The 18,813-nt window shown below is 52.9% G+C and overlaps 8 protein-coding genes across 8 annotated transcripts; 5 read left to right on the plus strand and 3 right to left on the minus strand.

The window, feature by feature from the left end:
* Nucleotides 1-1,244: 1,244 nt before the first annotated feature.
* Nucleotides 1,245-3,235, plus strand: BBK36DRAFT_1130207 (hypothetical protein; the record flags this gene model as incomplete). The annotated part of the gene is made up of 5 exons (XM_024891817.1): nucleotides 1,245-1,742; nucleotides 1,809-1,933; nucleotides 2,027-2,152; nucleotides 2,214-2,297; nucleotides 2,353-3,235. The coding sequence occupies 5 exons, from the start codon at nucleotides 1,245-1,247 to the stop codon at nucleotides 3,233-3,235; spliced, it is 1,716 nt and encodes a 571-aa protein (XP_024745322.1).
* A 754-nt stretch (nucleotides 3,236-3,989) lies between these two features.
* BBK36DRAFT_1130246 (acyl-CoA N-acyltransferase) lies at nucleotides 3,990-4,532 on the plus strand (the record flags this gene model as incomplete). The annotated part of the gene is made up of 1 exon (XM_024891822.1): nucleotides 3,990-4,532. The coding sequence occupies one exon, from the start codon at nucleotides 3,990-3,992 to the stop codon at nucleotides 4,530-4,532; it is 543 nt and encodes a 180-aa protein (XP_024745323.1).
* A 244-nt stretch (nucleotides 4,533-4,776) lies between these two features.
* BBK36DRAFT_8680 (hypothetical protein) lies at nucleotides 4,777-5,430 on the minus strand (the record flags this gene model as incomplete). The annotated part of the gene is made up of 1 exon (XM_024898576.1): nucleotides 4,777-5,430. The coding sequence occupies one exon, from the start codon at nucleotides 5,428-5,430 to the stop codon at nucleotides 4,777-4,779; it is 654 nt and encodes a 217-aa protein (XP_024745324.1).
* A 1,444-nt stretch (nucleotides 5,431-6,874) lies between these two features.
* Nucleotides 6,875-8,386, plus strand: BBK36DRAFT_1172853 (hypothetical protein; the record flags this gene model as incomplete). Its single annotated transcript, XM_024895797.1, has 5 exons — nucleotides 6,875-6,977; nucleotides 7,052-7,104; nucleotides 7,168-7,813; nucleotides 7,872-8,067; nucleotides 8,131-8,386. 5 exons carry the CDS (start codon nucleotides 6,875-6,877, stop codon nucleotides 8,384-8,386), a joined length of 1,254 nt encoding a protein of 417 aa, XP_024745325.1.
* Nucleotides 8,387-9,054: 668 nt separating this feature from the next.
* Nucleotides 9,055-9,840, plus strand: BBK36DRAFT_68662 (hypothetical protein; the record flags this gene model as incomplete). Its single annotated transcript, XM_024898518.1, has 2 exons — nucleotides 9,055-9,069; nucleotides 9,280-9,840. The coding sequence occupies 2 exons, from the start codon at nucleotides 9,055-9,057 to the stop codon at nucleotides 9,838-9,840; spliced, it is 576 nt and encodes a 191-aa protein (XP_024745326.1).
* A 173-nt stretch (nucleotides 9,841-10,013) lies between these two features.
* BBK36DRAFT_1163342 (hypothetical protein) lies at nucleotides 10,014-11,915 on the minus strand (the record flags this gene model as incomplete). The annotated part of the gene is made up of 1 exon (XM_024894524.1): nucleotides 10,014-11,915. The coding sequence occupies one exon, from the start codon at nucleotides 11,913-11,915 to the stop codon at nucleotides 10,014-10,016; it is 1,902 nt and encodes a 633-aa protein (XP_024745327.1).
* Nucleotides 11,916-13,013: 1,098 nt separating this feature from the next.
* Nucleotides 13,014-14,589, minus strand: BBK36DRAFT_1130047 (family 76 glycoside hydrolase; the record flags this gene model as incomplete). Its single annotated transcript, XM_024891801.1, has 4 exons — nucleotides 13,014-13,595; nucleotides 13,664-13,908; nucleotides 13,969-14,454; nucleotides 14,511-14,589. 4 exons carry the CDS (start codon nucleotides 14,587-14,589, stop codon nucleotides 13,014-13,016), a joined length of 1,392 nt encoding a protein of 463 aa, XP_024745328.1.
* A 3,039-nt stretch (nucleotides 14,590-17,628) lies between these two features.
* On the plus strand, nucleotides 17,629-18,662 carry BBK36DRAFT_23867 (hypothetical protein; the record flags this gene model as incomplete). Its single annotated transcript, XM_024897970.1, has 5 exons — nucleotides 17,629-17,691; nucleotides 17,792-17,801; nucleotides 17,943-18,017; nucleotides 18,088-18,248; nucleotides 18,414-18,662. 5 exons carry the CDS (start codon nucleotides 17,629-17,631, stop codon nucleotides 18,660-18,662), a joined length of 558 nt encoding a protein of 185 aa, XP_024745329.1.
* Between the last annotated feature and the right edge of the window lie 151 nt (nucleotides 18,663-18,813).

Raw genomic sequence — 18,813 nt, forward strand, 5'->3', positions numbered from 1 at the left:
GTCCTCTATGCCAAGTGCAATCGATGCATTCTGTGACCAGGTATCTGAGCGGGATACAAAGCAGGGATACCAATACTTGGCGGCCAATCACCCAAGATCCCAAGATTGCAATGAAACCAACCTCCTCAGTGTTGGTATATCGAGCGGTTCGGATAAGCTACTTATACCTCACACTTCGAGCCCGGGCAGCCATCATGAAGCTGCTGTTGGTCGAGGCCACAACGTGTAGGGATCCGTTCGCCAATCTCACAGCACACACTGTACACACATAGAACATACAAAGCGGCAAAAATGGATCTGAAAGAAGAGTAACTGTCGCCAGCCATGCAGAATGTGTGTGCACAGCAGCAATATATGCATGGTTGGTTATCCAACAGCAAATATTCTGTACAATTCTGCAGGAACATGCATTCGTGCACACAAATATCGACGAGATTGCCGTATTAACCTCCAATCAGGATGTTTGCAATTCAGAAACCGCAACGCAGGGAGGACAGCTCTCTTGTCTCGCAGCATCTGCAAGGGCTTGTTTCCGACCCGACAATGTGAGGTATGTCTCAGTCGTCCCATCTAAAGAGAAACGGCCATTCATGGGCTTCTCGGAAACTGGGATCGCCTACGACAGAACTTCTCGTAAGGGGCCAAGGTTGGCGGAGGAACCTGTGCAAAGAGGTTGGTCGAGAGAGGTTGTGCGTGATCGGTTGGTTGGCCCTCTCGTGCTGTTTTCGTGGATAAGAGACTGTTCCGGTGGGAATAACGGCTGTTAGAGGCGATCTCGTAAGAAAAAAAAGGAAAAAAGGATGCTCAGAGAAACAGCATCCAAAACTGCGTGCCTGTATTCGACCTAGGTTGGGATGGTAAAAGCATGTCTGGCCCAGAAGCCCGGCCCATCCATCCTCGGTCCCAGCCTTGCATGCAGTCTCAGTCTCTCGTCTCCCGCATCACCATTGTCAGCTCCAAGTTACAAGAGACAGGGACAGCAATTGCATTCGCCGTTCCCTGCAGCCGATTCGCCCAGCAATCATTAAGCCCCCGCGATTGATAAAACTCTTTCCTCCTCGTCTTTGGGCTCTTTGTTTTCCTTTACACTTCTTGATCACCTGCTGTCCCGGGCTTCTTTCACCTCTCTCTCCCTTCAAGGACCACCAGCGGTCCCACAGCCTTGCAAACAAACGAGCAAACTCTCCCTCTGGAGATCCTCAGTCTTTTTTCCCGCTCAGTTTGCACCATCACCGTCGCCAACCATGGGCACCGAGCTCGGCCTCACCGCCGACTCCAAGCCCGAGGCGCGGCTCGACTCCGTCGGCATCTGGTGGATATGCTGGGCCGCGGTGTGGACGCTGCTCCTGCTCACGGGCACGGGCTTCCTCATTCTCAAGCGCAACACGCCGATGCTCAGGATGCGCGGCATCGGCCTCTCGCTGTCGGCCATCTTCCTGCTGCACCTGTTCTGGATCGCGGTGCAGCTTGGCTATGTCATCGGGCCGCTGTATACCGGAGACACGCAGTATTGGATCATGGGCACGTATCTGCCGCTGGGCGTCGGCCTCTTCCACGGTTCGAATTCGCGGTTCCTGCATATCGCTCAGCGGCAGAAGCAGTACCTTGATAGTAGTCATGCTCAGACGGCGATCAAGAGCAGCAACAATAAGGGCAGTCATGCCAGCTTTCTCGGCCGATTCCGCAGGCTCGACCACACGGCCAAGGTCGTCCTCCTCGTGGGCTCTGGAATGCTGTTCCAGGTGAGTTTGTGGCGGCCATGCGTTTTCTGCATGCCACGTGAGCTAACAATGCCTTGTCCGTGCCAGCTGTTCATGACAATCTTCATGTATCTCGTCTCGCGGAAGTGGCATAGCGCCTGGGGAATCCCAGGCACGGAAGTTCACGGCACTGAGATGGAGCAGAAGGTCCAGATGGGCCGCGGATGGGAGTGGTCAGTTGTTCCTAATAGGCTTCATTTTTTTTTTTTTTTTTTTTGTCCATGTATGAGCCGTTTGCGTACTGACAGTCGCTTTGACTGAACCAGGTGGCCGTCTATCATATGGCAGCTCTTCTGGGCGTGGGTTGTTGCGCCTTTCACGTTGTGGCGTGCGCGTGATATCCGGGATACTCAAGGATGGCGCACTCAGACCATTCTGTGTGCGGTTTCGGGGTAAGTTGAGGCGGTAAATGGCTAGAGACGTGTTTTTCATGTGCTGACGGCGTGTATATAGCCTCCATGCAGCTCCCATGTGGCTGGTTGCCTTGTATGTCCCAGGAATGGAAGCAATCAACCATCACTTCATTCCGCCCCAGTGGTTTGTCCCCTTCTACCGTCCTTCCTAAGGCACCATCACTCATCAAGTGCCACAGGATTGCCCTCTCCATCTGGTTGATGGAAATCTTCACCGTCTTCCTCCCCTGCTGGGAAGTCATCAGCCACCAGGCCCTCTGCCAGGAAACCCTCAACACAATCGCCCAGTGGGAGAACAACAAGACGGGCCTCGGCAAGGCCATCCGATCCATCAAGTCCAAGACGACCCTCGCCGAGTCCATCAAGTCCGGTTGGAAATCAACGCACAGCTCCGGCAAGACATCGTCCGTCGAGTCTATTCTGACGCTCAGCGCTCTTGAGCATGTGCTGCAGAGGAATCCCGAGCCGCTGCAGCAGTTTTCTGCCCTGAGGGACTTTTCGGGCGAGAATATCGCGTTTCTCACGAGCGTCGGGGACTGGAAAGCTTCGTTTCCCGCGTCGGTCCTGAACCGCAACAGCGACATATCTGAAGAAACGAGGCGAGAGCTCGTCAGAGAGCGCTTCAACCGCGCTCTTCGCATCTACACCGAATACATCAGCGCCACCGACGCCGCGTTCCCCATCAACATCTCCTCCGTGGAGCTCAAGAGGCTCGAGGCCATCTTTGAGAAGCCCGCCCGCTCCACGTACGGCGAAAGGCAAGACGTGAATGCCGCAACGCCGTTCGACTGCGGCGACGTGCCCAGGCCCGACTCCGTAAACTCATCGGATTCTGAGAAAAGCGCTGGCGACAGCGTGCAGTACTGGGGCAAGGTCCCGGATGACTTTGATCAGACCATCTTCGACGATGCTGAGAAGTCCATCAAGTACCTCGTCTTGACGAACACGTGGCCCAAATTTGTGCGGGATAGACGGAGCTCGATGGAAGCGTTTGAAAGTGCTGGAAGCATCGAGGCTGGCGGTATGTGCTTTCCGATTCCGTATAGTAATAAGCAGCAGTGACTGGTGCGGAGAGGCCGCGTTTATTCCTAATGAGGAGGCGTTTTTCGGCGGTCCGGGGAGATTTTTCGGCGAAGAATCTCGGCTCTGTTTCTTTCACTATTCATATTTGTTTGTATATGTGGCTATAAGCCATGGCGTCAGACTTAATAGCCCAGGCACCAGATACAGTGTGTATGAGGCGCAACAAGGTTATGATAGGCTTCAGGGGAGAGGAAGAGACGTGGCATCAACAAGGTTCACAGTATTCCGAGATCGCACACAATGGAATAGAGAGATGAGAACAGATATTCCCAGAGTAGAAAGTGTAAAGCAAATGGATTACATCTGCAGAGCATTTTTGAGATGATGTAGTATCGATGCTAAGGGGAAAAACCCCGTCCCTGGTTAGTGGCATCACCTGTTCCTATGACTCAGTCCTTTGCCATGTCGAAAATGTCGAAAATGTCAAGCGTACGCCTTAGTTTGACATGCCGGATACCTTAGTACAGGTTCGGAGTTGTGAAGATGCTGAATAGCTCCGAAAGACAAATCCATGTTCTTTAATCCGTAGAGTCAGTATATAAAGACTTTACAACATTCGCTCTTTCCAACGTCTATAGACGAAGCAAACAAACACAACTCACCATCAAGACAACGGTCTTTTCTTGACACAACTCCAGCCTGCAAAGTTCTGCATATCTCAACCACCACAGCGCCATCAGTTCTCTGACTCACGTCTCATTGGCACACAACTCATCTACACAACTCACCCAACATGGCGCCCATCTCACTCTCCATCCGCAAGGCCACACCCGCCGATCTCACCCCCGTCCTCGCCCTCGTCCGCTCCGCCTACCGCGGCGAAACCAGCCTCCGCGGCTGGACCACCGAAGCCGACATCCTCGACGACCAGCGCATCGACGAAGCCGGCCTCCTCAAAAAGATCAACGAGCCCTTCGGCGCGGTCCTCGTCGCCCAGGACGATGAAGCCGGCGGCGAGATCGTCGCCTGCTGCGAACTCCTCAAGCAGAGCGACACGCTCGGCTACTTTGGCCTCTTTGCGGTGAACCCGCTGCGGCAGGCGGGCGGGATTGGCAAATTTGTGTTGGCGGCTGCGGAGGCGTATGCGAAGGATACCTGGGGATTGAGGGAACTAGAGATGAGCATCATCTGGACGAGGGCTGAGTTAATTGCGTGGTATGGTCGACGGGGGTATGTGTTGACGGAGAAGAAGAAGCCGTTTCCGTATGCTGAGCTTGTTGGCGGCAAGGCGTTGCGGGATGATTTGTATTTCAGGGTAATGGTCAAGGCGCTATAAGGGTCGAGGCAAGCGGGTGTTGGAGTTGGGTAGATTGCGTCTGATTTGCTTTAGAACATGAATTGATGATATCCGACGAATCGAAGACGGTAGACGCTCCTGTTTAAGCGACGACTTCACTGAGTAATGGTTCTTGTGGTAAACATAATGAGATTCTGCCTCCGATGCGTCACACATGAAGTGCAAGGAGTGCCTCGCCATGGTAAGATTGAGAGCCCTCCGTATAAGATCGCATCGCCCAATCTTAATAGGCACCTCCGAAATGAGGCCTCTCGCAGCGCTCGTCCAATCTGTCCTTCTCATCGGCGAGATAGTCCAGGTACATAATCGCCTTTCTCTCCGCCCATTCCCTCAGGTCAAAACCCTCCTGACCCGGCTCAATAGTTTGTCCATTGACACTGAGATACGAGTTCTCATGAGATCCTTCATCACTCTGCTCAACCTTTTTAGGCCTCCATGCCTTGACAGAGACGCCATCTTGCCCAGACCCCGATGCACCATCAGCCAACGCAAGCACCTCTGGCAAAGTAACGTCGACAATCTCTCCCTCGCCGCCAAAGGTGAAGCATCGTATTCCGCATGTCTTGCAAAACAGGTAGTGCGCTGTCTTGGCGTTGCACATGTAGTCGCCCAGACTCTCCAGAGGATCAAGTGGCGATAACAGGAAGAAGTCGTCGAATTCAGACGTTGGTCGGAGATGAAGGGTCCCTATTTTGTGACAAATTGTGCAATTGCATCTGTAGATGCGTTGGACACCTCGACGCGGAGGCGGTCCCTTGTTGAGATAGGATGGAGGAGGGACTGTCAGGAAGACGACGTATCGAATCGCTCCGCAATGGCACGAGCCTTTGTAGGGTAGACGTTGAGGCTTGGAGTCTTGGTCCGGTTGGTGGCTCATCATTATCGTTGGTCTCGAAAAGATCTCTATTAAGCTTGGATGTTGAAGAGATGAAAGAGAAGAGCTGAGTGCCGTCTCGATCGTCGCCTATATATACCGATTGGCTTTGACCCGTAGGGCGTGAAGGATTCGAGGATGGATTCACGACTTCAGCTCGGCTGCTCTAGTTGAAGCGTGAATTGGGGCCACGCACAGTGGTGCGACCCCGCCGACCTGCGAATCTGGGGCATTCTAGTGTCAATCAACTGAACTCAACCCCTTCAAACTGAAGCCATAGAGAAGCAACTTCATTTGGTTGTGGGAAGACATCCAGTCAATCACCAAACCCCTGGTGTTGGAAATAGCAACCGGAGAATAAACCGTATGCATCTCACAGTTGTTCCACAGACTTTCACAACTCAACACAACTCGACAACTCGATATTCTCGTCATCACAACCCGCCCCGTTTAGGCTTAGGCCCTCTCCGCATGCTCACCACCCCAAGGAAGCCTCGCCGGCGATTACTAAAAGGAATAGACCGATTTTTGGCCGAATCTGGATGCTCTCGCCGGAGCTCGCTCTTGTTCTCTCCCATCTTTGCTCTCCCAGCCCGTGCCTCTCGCGCCGAAAGCAAAAGACAGCTGTTCAGGCTGTCCATCAGGTCACCGAGTCATAGTGGAAATACTTCCCCTGTGGCGTCCAGCTGGGCTTCTGGAACTTGATGCCTGCGGTGAAGCACCCGTGCGTCCAGTGCAAAGGTCCGTCCTCAAGCGCAAACTCACCAGACCCGCGCCCCTTATCTGCCGTCTCTAGCTGACCCGAGCCTTGCTGATAGAGAAGCACGTTAAATGTGAGAGAAGCAATTCCGCCGGTTCTTGCCCAGCCTTGGCTGTCGTGTTGCTGATATGATGCTGCCGTTGGCTGTTTGTTGTAGGTGACGAGGAACGCCCAAAGTGTCGCCGATGTCAGTCGAAGCTCTTGCCATGCACTCGTCCAACTAAAAAGACCGTCTTCCGCCATGGATCTGCCGCCAGCTTCTCCAAGGAACAGAAATGGGTCAATAGCGAAGTGAAGCATTGTACGTAGGCCGGGGCCCTGGTGGCCATTCCCCCCCAAGACCTGGCCAGCTTGAGCAGCTCGTCGCCTCTTCGGTCTTGATGTCTCGGTTGCTGACTGCAGACGCAGTTCGCTACCATTCCCAGGGAGGTGCTGCCGTGGCAAGTCAACAGAGTCCTGAACAGCACAGGGAACCCGAATCGTGGACTGCAGCTACTTCTGCCGTAACTAGTCAGTCTCCGTATCCCGTCACCTCGAGTGGCCCTTCAGGTAACTCCTCTGCGAACCACTCGCCTCATCTCAGCCATCAGCCTGAGCAGCAGACGTCAAATCTCACGCCATATGGGCCCCCTAATGCATTCGATGAGCGGCCACCCCATCAGTATAGGAGCACCTCGCTCGGCCCCCATGTCCGGCCTCGTGGCCAGGAGGGCGTTGATCATTATTCTTCCGCTGCACAGTCCACGGCAACATACCCGACAGAAGATGGTTCCGCATCATACGCTTCCTTGTACGAGCGTCATGTACCCAGCGTGATCTCATCGCAAGAGGACGGGACGTTTCGACGGCGATTCCCCCTGGAAGACCCGCGCGAGGCTTGCCTTTTTCGATATTTTGTCGAAGAAATTGCGCATTGGGTGAGTTGACGAAAGGACATGATGTGACAATCAACGGCCTGGTTGTGCTGACTCCGGGGACAGTTTGACTTGTGTGACGAAGACCGTCATTTTCAGCTTGCCGTTCCTCGGCGTGCTCATCACCACCCGCATCTTCTCAATGCGATATTCGCAGTCGCCGCCCGTCATCTCAGTCGACTCCCGCAGTACAGGACGCCAGCCGGCATTCTGTACCACGGACAGCTCATTCCCCAGCTGAGCGAGCATGACGCGGTCGAGTATATGCTCAAATGCATCCCCGCGCTTCGGAACTTTCACGAAGTCGAAGACGATGATTATAGGGACAGTATCATTGCCACGGCTGTCATCCTCCGCCAGCTGGAAGAGATTGACGAAGAGGAAGATGACGCGCCGGCAAACGACAGCGGCAACAGCCAAGGCGACAGCGGCCATTCCCCCTCTGGCAAGCAGGTCAATTTCCTCCCCATCATCAATGCTGTGTTGAGAAGCTCTGCGTCGCAAGCGCTATTCGGCCGGAGAAGTCTCATCCAAGCAGCGTACTGGATGGCCCTCCGCCAGGAAATCTACCACTCCTTCACCCGAAAACAGCCGCCGCAGCTGTTTCCTTCGGCCGACCTGTGGCATAGCGCTTCCAAGGCGAACAAGACGGTGATGCACACCGTCCAGGTGGCCAAGTGGCGATGGGAGGACGGGTCGGAACGCGAATGGCGTGAGTTGGACGATCCATATCATTGTGTATGGTTGGAGGACTGACGACGACTGTGTAGTGAGACTCATGGATCAGCAAGACTATCTCGAGCGCGAGATTCTGGTCAATTTTCGGCCCATCTTCAAGACGACGGCTGACAAAGCCAAGGGAGAGATTTTTCCTACTATCTGGTACGGGTCCAACCTGGAGGTGACGAGCATTCAGCAGAGCATCATGGCCAAGTCGGTGCTGGTCGCTGAGAATCCCTTCCTCAAGTATGTCGTCCAACCCGAGGTCCGTTTTTAAAGCTGATCAGTATTGACCGCTCAATTTCATAGAGCGCCGTCGGCATCGCGTGCGACCTGGCGAAAGGCTGAAAACGACGTCCGTCTGCTGCTGCTGGAGCTCTGCGGCATCGCCCTCTGCCATCCAGCCTCCCCTCCGGCGCTGCTGAACGCCGCCATCGGCATTCAGCTGTACGGCGACTTCTTCACGGACCGTTACGAGCGTCAGGCGCTACGCGGCGTCGTGGAAAAGTATCGAGATGCGCGAGCCTGGCCGGTGCAGAAGCTGCTGGAGATGTTTAGGGAATGATTTACGACAGGTGCTTGATTTCGAGCTGGCGGGTTGTCATCAAAAGGGCGTCGTGGTGGGTGTACGTAGGTTGCTGTACTGGCTGTATTGGTTCTGTTGTCTGCGGCTTCTGTCGATCTAGAGTCTAACAAGCAACGGCTATCCCGATGGATTCGAGAGAAATGATGAAGAAGACGAACGCCATGAACTGGTTGTCTGTGATTGTTGTCAGGTTCGCTGCCCGAAGATCAGCATCGCATTGAGGGTTCAACTGTCGAGTGCTTCAGCGGAGTTTAGTGGCTGCGTTGGGGGTTACAGCGGCCTTAGTGCTCCTGTCCCCCAAATCGAGGCGCCATCGGCCGATCGCAGCATGGATCACCTCCATCAGGTCGTGAATTGGAACCGTGAACTCGGACAAACCACCAGAGCGGATGTTCTTGATATCGAGCTTCAAGCGTTCGTGCCTTACAAGACGTGTCCTTTCATATGTGACCTTGTATCCGAGATATTGATATTGTATCGATTGACGGCCAGATCGACCTGGCTGACGACGGTATCGTGCGCGTTTATGCTGGTAAGTATCACCTCTATTCACGTTCACGCTTCCTATTATCACCACATATTCCTTTCCTTTATCAGCCGTTTCGAAACAGTCCACTGACTATCAGGTCATAGGTAAAGCAGACAAAATGTCAACGAGAAGAGTAACACGATCAGCCTTGGCCAAAGCTGCAGCCAAGCCCTCCTCTTCCTCATCACCACCCATATCCAGCACCTCGTCGACCAACCTCGTCACATCCAGATCCAAGTCCACGACATCATCACCACCCTCAAGGGCCGCCATCATATCCAAACCCAAGCCCACCTCTAAACCTCCAACCCCATCACCACTCCCATCAGCCTCGTCAGCTCAGACCATCAGCTTCTCCTCCGCCTCCGCCTTCGACGAATGGCTCCTCCAAGCCGGCTCCTCCACCCTCTCCGGCATATGGCTACGCCTCACCAAGAAATTCAGCATCTCCAGATTCCCATCAATCACGTACCACGAAGCCGTCGACATCGCCCTCTGCCACGGCTGGATCGACGGCCAGCGCAAGTCGCTCGACGAAACATTCTTCCTGCAGCGCTTCACGCCTCGTCGACCCCGCAGCCTGTGGTCGCGCCGCAACGTCCAGCGCGTCGAGATGCTGATGGCGGAGGGCCGTATGAAGCCCGCGGGCGTGGCGGCGGTAGAAGCTGCAAAGGAGGATGGGCGCTGGGAGAGGGCGTACGCGGGGCCGGCGGCAATGGAGGTTCCTGGAGACTTTGAGGACGCGTTGGCGGGCAATGAGGCTGCCAGGGCGGCGTTTCAGGGGCTGAGCAAGGCGCAGAGATATTCATTTCTGTGGCGCATCCAGACGGCTGTCAAGAGCGAGACAAGGAGGCGTAGGATTAGGGAGTTTGTCGACCTCTTGGCCGAGGGAAAGACGTTGTGATGGTAGATGCTACCTCTGTATATAAGAGGGTAACTGTAGTACGTGATAGTAATATTGTCTGTGAAGTAGGAGAAATAATTCGCAGCATTAGTAGTACATAGATGCAACGCCCTATACCTTCCTGGGTATCATCCAAACCCAAGCTGCCAAATCCTGTAACGCCGCGATCATGTTCAATCTGACATGTCCGATTCCTCTGCAATGCCGTCAATAAGATCGTCTTCAGACCTCTCGTCGTCTTCATCATCGTCCTCGTCCTCGTCATCATCTTCATCTTCATCCTCTTCGTCATCCTCTTCATCGTCGGTAGAGTCATTTCGCCTGTTCAGCGCCGAGCGATGTCTCGGCGGTGCGAGGTTAAGCCGGGTAGCTAGACTCAACCGCCTTACATCTACAACTCCCTCTTCTTCGTCTTCCTCGTCATCGTCACCATCTTCTTCAACATCGTCACTGTCGTCATCATCATCTTCTTCTTCTTCTTGGCCACCATGATTGTTTTTCCTTCCCGTTTCACCCTCCTCCTCGTCCTTCCCCTTGTGACTGTCCTCAGAGCCATTGTCATCTTCGTCATCGCTGTCAATAATCGCTGCACGTCTCCTGCGCTTTCTAGCAGCATTCGTCTCGCTAACACCTTCATCATCCGTGTCCGAACTGATTGAGAAGCTGCCACTGCGAGCGTGCCTTTTTCTAGGCACTTCGGAGGGCAGCTCGTCATCGGAGTCAGCAACAATGCGTCGTTTCCGAGAATTTTGTGTCCCCGAGACGGAAGTTGGTTCTGGCTCTGGGCTGGAAAAGGCGGCCGCGGTTCCATTGTGGGCGTTGACGACGTTGTGGCTGCCACTGATAGCGTCGCTGTCGCTGTCGCCGTCATCGTCGTTGTCTTCTCCCCCATTGCTGTCATCGTCGCCGTAGACCTGATCCCCAGACAGATTGTCCTCGTCACTATCATCGTCGGTGCCGTTTTCTATTATTGCGGAGTCATCTATTCCTTCGCTTTCATACTCGTCAGATTCGCTGTCCTCCGAAAGCCCGTCCGAATCCGAGGCAGATGATGAATCAGAGAGTTCTTCAACAGGGACGCCTCTCGAATAACTCTTTTGCCACAGCCACCGCAGCTTCTCAAGGGCTTTGTAGCCTCTTTGATCTTCGAACACGAACATGGGGAGAATCATAGCACCATGAACAAGCTGACTAAGACGTTCACGAGAGGGCAGCTCGAGTCCAGTCATGGTCGGGACGGGGAGCTGCCGGGCAAGGTCTTCATAATCGTCAGCATTTGGCCAGACATGTTCCTTTAAGAAGTAACCATTGCCCCTATCCCTGATGGCGACTGTGCGTGTGTAGACGTAATAGGAGCCTGCCCATATCTTGTCCTCGCGTCTCAGCTCGTCATGGTCGTCACAATGAACGAATAGTCGCTTGAGGTTGGAGAGTTTCTCAAGAATGTGTTCGTAGAGGCCTTCATCATCGAATACGTTACAGTTCATGGCAAGTTGAGAAACATTTTCTGCGAAGCCCTCGAAGTCGCAGTGGACGCTAGGCCATACTTCCATCCACCTGTATTGAAGGGGACTGTTGCCAGCGTTGATGTAAACAACATCTCGATCTCGATGGAAATACACCGTTCCAGGGCCGTGGGCCGCCCCTTTGGTACGAAGCCTGAGGGTATGGGGCAGAGTCTTGAGCACCACGTCACGAGCTTCTCGGCTGACGGCAACTATCTTTCGGACCTGCTGGGTTTCAACGTAGAGATCTTTATTGGGTTGGACAGTCAAGTCCGTAATGACGTCGTTCTCGGCGTTCTCATCGTCGGGATCGATCGGCCGGGGCAAGAGACCGATGTCGAAATGCAGGATGCGAGGCTGCGCCTCCTCACTCAGGACAAGCTCCCAAATTCTGATGCGTAGTTCGGGAGGAAGCTTGGAGAAGCCGTGAAAAACGCGCCCCTTGTAGGGATCCTCGTCTGCGGGATCCTGGCCATTGTAGAACTCGTCCTCGGCGGCCGAATCGTAGCTGTCGTTGTCGGTTTCCTCCGCCTCGTCAAGCAGCAGATCTGGCTTTGAGAGCCCGCGCATCTCGAGGCGAAACAAAGACCAAGAGGCCAATTGGCCCCTTGAATGAGAGGAAAAAGTCTAGAACGACGGCTCGGGCCAGTAAATGTGGTTGGCGGCGGTATGTGTGGATGGAAAGTCGGCGATCGATCTGGTTAGCGGGCAGTCTGGAGTTGATGAAGAGGAAAAGCTGAAGGCGGGTGCATGTGAAGAAGATGGGCATTCCAGACATTATTTCATTTTGCCGCCGTTACGCTCACCGCCAACGGACTGATAAGATAAGCAGGGTGTTGCGTCACGTAAGTCGGTACAGGTACTTGGCTTAGCTTTCGATTTCGAATTCGAGGATAATGGAATCGATTGACATTTTGCGCATTGCACCATCAGCGATCTATTCAGTATTGCAGCTGCCTTAGTAACTGGCATTTCACCCGAGATGCTCGTATGCACGCAAGCACACCTTCTGTTTCCTTGGAAACTGAGTAAGACAAAGCCATACCGTGAGACAAGCAGGAAGACCAGCACTGCAGGCCAGGTTGCCAAGTACCCGTACATAAGTCGACAGCCCTGCTTTTATTTCCCAGCTCAAGATCGTTGGGCGGTCAGTCGCTGCAGATGATCAAGGTGCTGCTTCTTGTGCCTCGCCTGTGACAAACTCGAGCCTTTTCTTCCTTTCAGTCCATCCAGTCACAACGTTCAGCTTTCTACAGTGACCTGCGATGGCTTATGCGAGCATTGGCTGTTTCTCGCCCTTCTCAGTTCTCGCCATAGACAGCAGGTCCAACAGCCTGCAGCCAAATTCTCGCAAAAAGAGCTGCGAAGCTGCGAGGGGCATCGTCAAATCTGTCTCACCTGCAGTAGCAGATGGCCACCTCGGTCGTTGCTCGACGCCCCCTACGGCTGGCTGGGTACATGCACGCAAGCCCCTGAATGAAATGCCGGCATCGCGTTACTCTCTTTAGGTAATTTCTGAGGTTGAGCTATTGTTCATCAAGACTGCATGTGCTCCGCCTCTATCTAAGGTATATATATCAATTCCGCCCATAGATCCGTCAATGGAGCAGCTCCAACGCCGTCGCGCCATCAAACCCCGTCCAATCTGAGGCTCAGACCAAAGTGGACTCAACCCAAGCTCATCCAAACGAAAGCGCCTGTCGCGCTGCATATAATCACCAGCGTCAAGACCACTGCTCCCGCTCTGTCTCCGGCATGAATCGGTTCCGGCTCTATCTCTCCATTGTCTCCTCCATGGCCCGCATTTGGATTTCCCTTGGAGATGCCGCCCGTCGAATTGGTGACTGGCGGTCTTGCTTCCGTGATGAGGAGACTCGAGACTGCAGCCAGGACATTCATGGCTTCGCCGGCACCGCTGGTATGGTCGACTGTCGTCGGTTCGAAGAACTTCTTGGAACTCCAGTAGAAGCCGCATCGTCGGCCTGACTCGCCTCCCGTGCACTGCTTGACAGCGGCCTCTGTTGACTTTCGCAGTATGGGCAGGATTTTGGACTGCGTGTGAGGCGCAATCTGCGTGACGACGGATAGCCAGCGGTGCACGTATCCTTTGAAGGAGAGCATGTCTGTGCTGCATGCACCTGGTCGCGGCTCGCAGGCAGCCTCAAACGCGATGCCGTCTGGGAAGAACCTCTCCAAGAGGGCATCGAGGAGCCTGTCGACGCGATATTTCCAGACTTCCGAGCCATTGGTCTGCGATATACGAGTCAGTTCATCATTTGATGGGCAAGACAAGTTGCAGTCGACATGTGCATACATACATAATTGTACATAAAGGCAGCTCCCTGGGTGAGGACAGCTGCGTTGTAGGAGAATGCGGCGGGATTGATGTCGGTGCAGTTCTTTTCGACATGTGCGCCGTCGTACACGATCCAGCTATCGTGATCGATGTATTTCACTCCCCAAAGCCAGTTCCAAGTGTCTTCGGCGTGCTTCGCATACGTGTCGTTGTTCGTATATCGGGCTAGTCGGGCTCCGAGGTTGAAGAAGCATCCATTGGCAATTGCTAGAAAGATGATCAAATCAGCAATCTAGCCCCTTCAGCTGTGCAAATTTCTGGCCTCACTGTTCTTGTAGTTGTATCCAGCATTGGAAAAGGGAATCTGCCACCTCAGTCCACCATTACAAGTCTCATCGTGGCGACTCGGATCAGCCTGAGTGTTCCAAACAGCTTGCGCCAGAGCCAGCCACTGCGGTTTATCCGCAAGGGGGTTTGGGAATTTCGTTTCTGCAGCCAACATGGCCGACATGCCCCAGAAGCCCTGATCGTCGTTTCCAAGGGAAGCCGTGTGGTTCTTGGGCATGTAGTTTTCGTTCTCGCCAACCTGGTGTAGCATGCCTTCCATCACCACTGAATTGTAGCTCGAATCGCCCGTCAAATGCCAGTAGTCCACATAAGTGCCCATCATTGCACCTCCTTCCCACCAGTAATAGTCCCCTTTGCCTTCGGTCGGCGGGCCGGGCAGGATGCCGGGGATCTGACCCGTCTTGTTTCCTTGGTAGAAGAGCATGAGGTCGTAGGCGAGGCTGCGTGCGGACTCTCGGATGTGATCTGCGATGAACGGTGAGTAAAACCATCCGCCAAGGCTCATTCCTGTCTAGAAATACCTGCATTGTCGATGCGGTAGACTGCCTCGACTTGAACGAAAAAGGCACAAACGGCGATGATGCGGAATGGCGGAAACATGGCGGGAAACGAGTGATCTACGCCAAATGCTCGGAGGTGATAGTGTCGATTTTGTCGATTATGTCTCGACCTTGAGGGGTGGTTTAAAGAGCAACAAAAAGAAATAATGTCGTTTCAAAAGCGAGAGACGAAAAAGAACACAAAATACAGTACCTTCAACGCCCTACCAGCAGACGATGACCGTACCGGCGACTCGAGATGGGTGAGGGAAGTGGGAGACGACGTCGAAGGAAAGACAAGAAAGCAAAGACGGCTGAAAAAACATCACAGAAACCAGAAATCTACGAGAAATCCTAAATCTGCGGAAGATTCTATCTCATGTACGGCGCAACGGCTGCTTAGACGCTCAGCTCCGTGCAACTCTAGGCCTGTGGGTGCGCGCAGTGGCGCTCTTGGCTTACCGGCTACATTGTCATGGACGGCATTGAAGAAGGGCTGTGCTCGAGCTTGGCTGTGGTCTAGCAGCTCTGTTTGGTCCTTGGCAAAGCTTGGAGATGGGGCGATTGATTGATGTGCTCATGAGGGTAAGAAATAGGTGAGCTTCCATTAGGTACCTGGGGATGGATGGGGGGGTACGGCTTTGCTGTTGGATGAGGCCAAAGAGACGGAAGTTATAGGATCTGCGGTCTGCAGTCTGGTGACATTGCAACAAAGGAATGGGGGAATGCAGACAGCTTTCAAGGAGAGTAGCCTCATGCATGTCGTTTGAAGGGCAAACATGGGAACACAGACCCCCTCGCTGAAACTGCAGCCCCAGCAGCGGATAGGTACAGATCAGAAGAAAACTAGTAGTCCTACCGGCGAATGGGAGCGAATAGACCTAAAGATCGAAAAGCACACTGAGAATCTCAAACGGCACATAAAAGAGCGGGACGCGTCATCGAAGCGGCATCCAATAATATGGACTTGTGACTGAGTGTGTTTGGGGCGGTTTGGGGAGAGGCGCAGCATATCTTGCAGGCTTGGCTGGAGTTTGATTAGCGGGGGAGGCTAGCTTTTAAGGTTCTTTGGGAAGCTTAAATAGGGAGATCCAGTGAGTCGGGATTTGATGGGGCGATTCGGTACTTTCTTTGGAGGAGGAGAGGGAGGGGATCAGCTGAGGGTTTTTGGTAGGCTTGGTTGCATTTGGACTATTAGGACTGCTTTGGGAGGAGAGACAGGCTTATTCAGCAATTTTGCAGGCATTTCAGAGCGCAAAAATACATTAATCTGCGCGTGAGGCGGGCTGGAGGGACTTGGCGCTGCAATGCCACTCGGCTGTGAGACGTGCGCCTATACTGCTTGTCATTGAATCCCTGATGCCGGCTTTTCTGTAGAACAATCTAGAAAATAAGGGGCAATTTGCATCATTGCAATGTAATCAATAATCGAGTTGATTGAAGACAGGCGTGATTCTGTTGACGCATACTTGGTATGTCTTCTTGCTGTTCAGGCTTTCAGCTCCCCCAGAACAAGGACCATCCCGGCTCAGGTCGACAGGACTCAACCAAAGGCTCTACACGGCGCATGTCGTCTGGTCGCCATTTATCTGTTGTATCTTTCATTAAGGTATTAGATATTATGGCAGAGTACTTACTCAAGCTGGAACAAGTTGGTAGAGTAATGCATTGTTAGAGACAGCGAAAAATCCCGGGAAGCCACTTGGTAGTTGTCTACCCGGTTGTTGTCAATGGTATATGCCTTATGTCACTATAAGTCTAATACGGCAACTATCATCACTCAGGATTGAATCATTCATCAGCAGTCATTCGTAACGACCAGTCGATACGATTGAGCCTACGAATTCGGAAAAGGTAAAGAAGGCAAGGTATCGGAGTCGTAGCTGTCAAGTGCTTACAGCTGATATTTGCAGGCCTGACTGCGGCTCACCCACCGCTTGAGAGTACATTCATCATAAAAATTAGGTACAGATGCTATTGCATTCTGGTTTACGCCGTTAAATATGGTACTATTGGACCACAAACCGTTGTGCATAGCCCTTATTCGCATTATTTTCCAGCCTTTGGACTATATGTCCTGGATTCAATTTTCGTATAGCGTCAATGAGTAGTACTCAACCGCACATGTACTCATAGCGCAGTTGGCCATACCGTGCTATAAACGGTTTCAAACTGGATTTTCTTGTAGCTCTATATGAGCATTGTCTCTTATAACCAGATGATTGATAGCATTCGATGCCGGCTGTGAGTTTGGTGGAAGTGGTTGATATCGTTGCCGGATGGATGAACGTCAAGTGAGACTCCAAGGACATCTCTGCAGCTCCACGTATTTCTTGAGATCGTTATTTGTCGGAATTATTCCATCAAGGTAGTCTTTACATATTATCCTTGAGCAGCTTTGAAGTTCAGCTTAGTTGTACATCTGGACAGAATGCCTCCTCAGGCAACAAACGGATCCAGCGGCAATAAAGAACCACATCATAGCTTTAGCAGTCGCCTAGGAAAGGGCCGGTTGTTCCATTTCTGCCCGAAATAGGAGACTCGGACCTTTTCGTTGTCAGCAACACGAATGCGCGTGGTTGCAATTTATTATACTTCCCAATTCAAAGTCCTTGTCGTGTCCGAGCTCCCCGAATGCTCCACCCACGATGCCAAAGCTAGAGTTGCCTCGACACTACCTCGACACGCCAGACACTCGTCATAGGGCAATGGTGTAGAATGCAATCCGAGGTCGGGTAGTATGTGGGCGTGTTTGCACATGGAGTTCGTCGTATCCCTAGCTGCCGTCTGCCTAAAAAGCAAAGACGGCGCCAACACGGAGGCTTTGCCTCCATAATTACGCATCGCACATGTCTGAATTCGATAGCGTGGACACTTTTGGCTAGATACGCTGCCTAGCTCTCGTGAATATCCAGTCATACGAACGCGTTTCAAAACATTCAGGTGTGCAGGTATCTTCATTTGGCCGAGGAACATAGTGGTGTTACACTGCAGGTGGCATACGCCAGCAAAGTATGGAGTACATAGGCATACGAGGAGTCTCTTGCAGGACGGCATGGGGAAACCTGGCGCTTAACACTTTGGGGTGACCTCATCAGACATGCTTCGTACAACCCAACGCATCTGTCAAGCGTTATTGGGACACATTAATGGAACGCCAAAGGTATGTTCTGCACCCATCATCAACTTCGCGTCTAATTCTGCCTGTTAAGCTGTCTCAGCCATACATGCAGACTAGTTGGATGAATATAGAACGTGAATAGGAAGAGATAGGTATGTATCCGGTTATGGAACTGCAAATGGCGGACATTATACCGTTGTGAACGGAGAGATATCTGCTTTCCGTCGGGTTTTACTCCGTACTGGTCCGTCCGCTGACCTAGATTTTGGACCCCCTGACTCTCTGCACTCCAGGAAATGCTACCATAAGCTTAATCAACTCCGCATCAGCCACAAAAGCCCTGTGCAAGGCCTTGCAGCACAGCTACAGTAAAAGCCGCTGAAAGAAAATACCTGGAGAGACATATCGTTTTGTAAGCAAGCCTCGAGCCCATCCAAGTACATCGAAATGCCGGACCGCAACCAACTGTGCCTCCTCTCCGCAAAAAGCCAGCCAATGGCCGCGCGCGCGGCAAACCAAACAAGCTTAGAAGCCCATCTGATTCGCGGGGAAAATTAAGGCAAAATGCAGAATGGACCTCCGGGTCACAGGTCCCCCCTGTATGCCGCCCCAGCAAGTTAATATACCGAGACGTCGCACTAGCTAATAGGTCCGACTCCAAACCCCCTGGCCGTCTACGGATTCGATGGAAGCAAACCCACACGCGAGAGCAAGGTCACGACACTAGCTGTAATCAAGTTTCCTTGGTGTCTGGGCAAGTCTAGTATCCCCAGAGGAACGCCTCTGCCTGCGTCTGTGTTGGCATCTCAGATGAAGCTCACCATGTCCAGCAAGCCACGGACGTCCCGATGATCCCCGTTCCCGCAGGCCATGCCAGATGTGGGGTGCAGGCGATCAAGTCGGCGATAATCCGCGAACGCTGCAACCCAGAGCCGGTGGGAGATCAAGACTGCGAACGAGGGCACATGGCTGCGGAATTGCCGATCCTCCCCGGCACGTGCTTGGCAGCCTGAGATGAAAGGGATGTGATCCAGGGATGTGATATGTGGTGGACAGCAGCAGGTGGATTGCTGTTATCCCGTCCATTTTTGAAGACCTCAGGACCTGCTGTCTTTGTGAAAACCAGCAACATGATAGTGACACGAGAATCGAATGTTCTTGTTG

Source organism: Trichoderma citrinoviride, assembly GCF_003025115.1.
Source record: "Trichoderma citrinoviride strain TUCIM 6016 unplaced genomic scaffold BBK36scaffold_19, whole genome shotgun sequence".
Classification (NCBI taxonomy): Eukaryota; Fungi; Ascomycota; class Sordariomycetes; order Hypocreales; family Hypocreaceae; genus Trichoderma; species Trichoderma citrinoviride.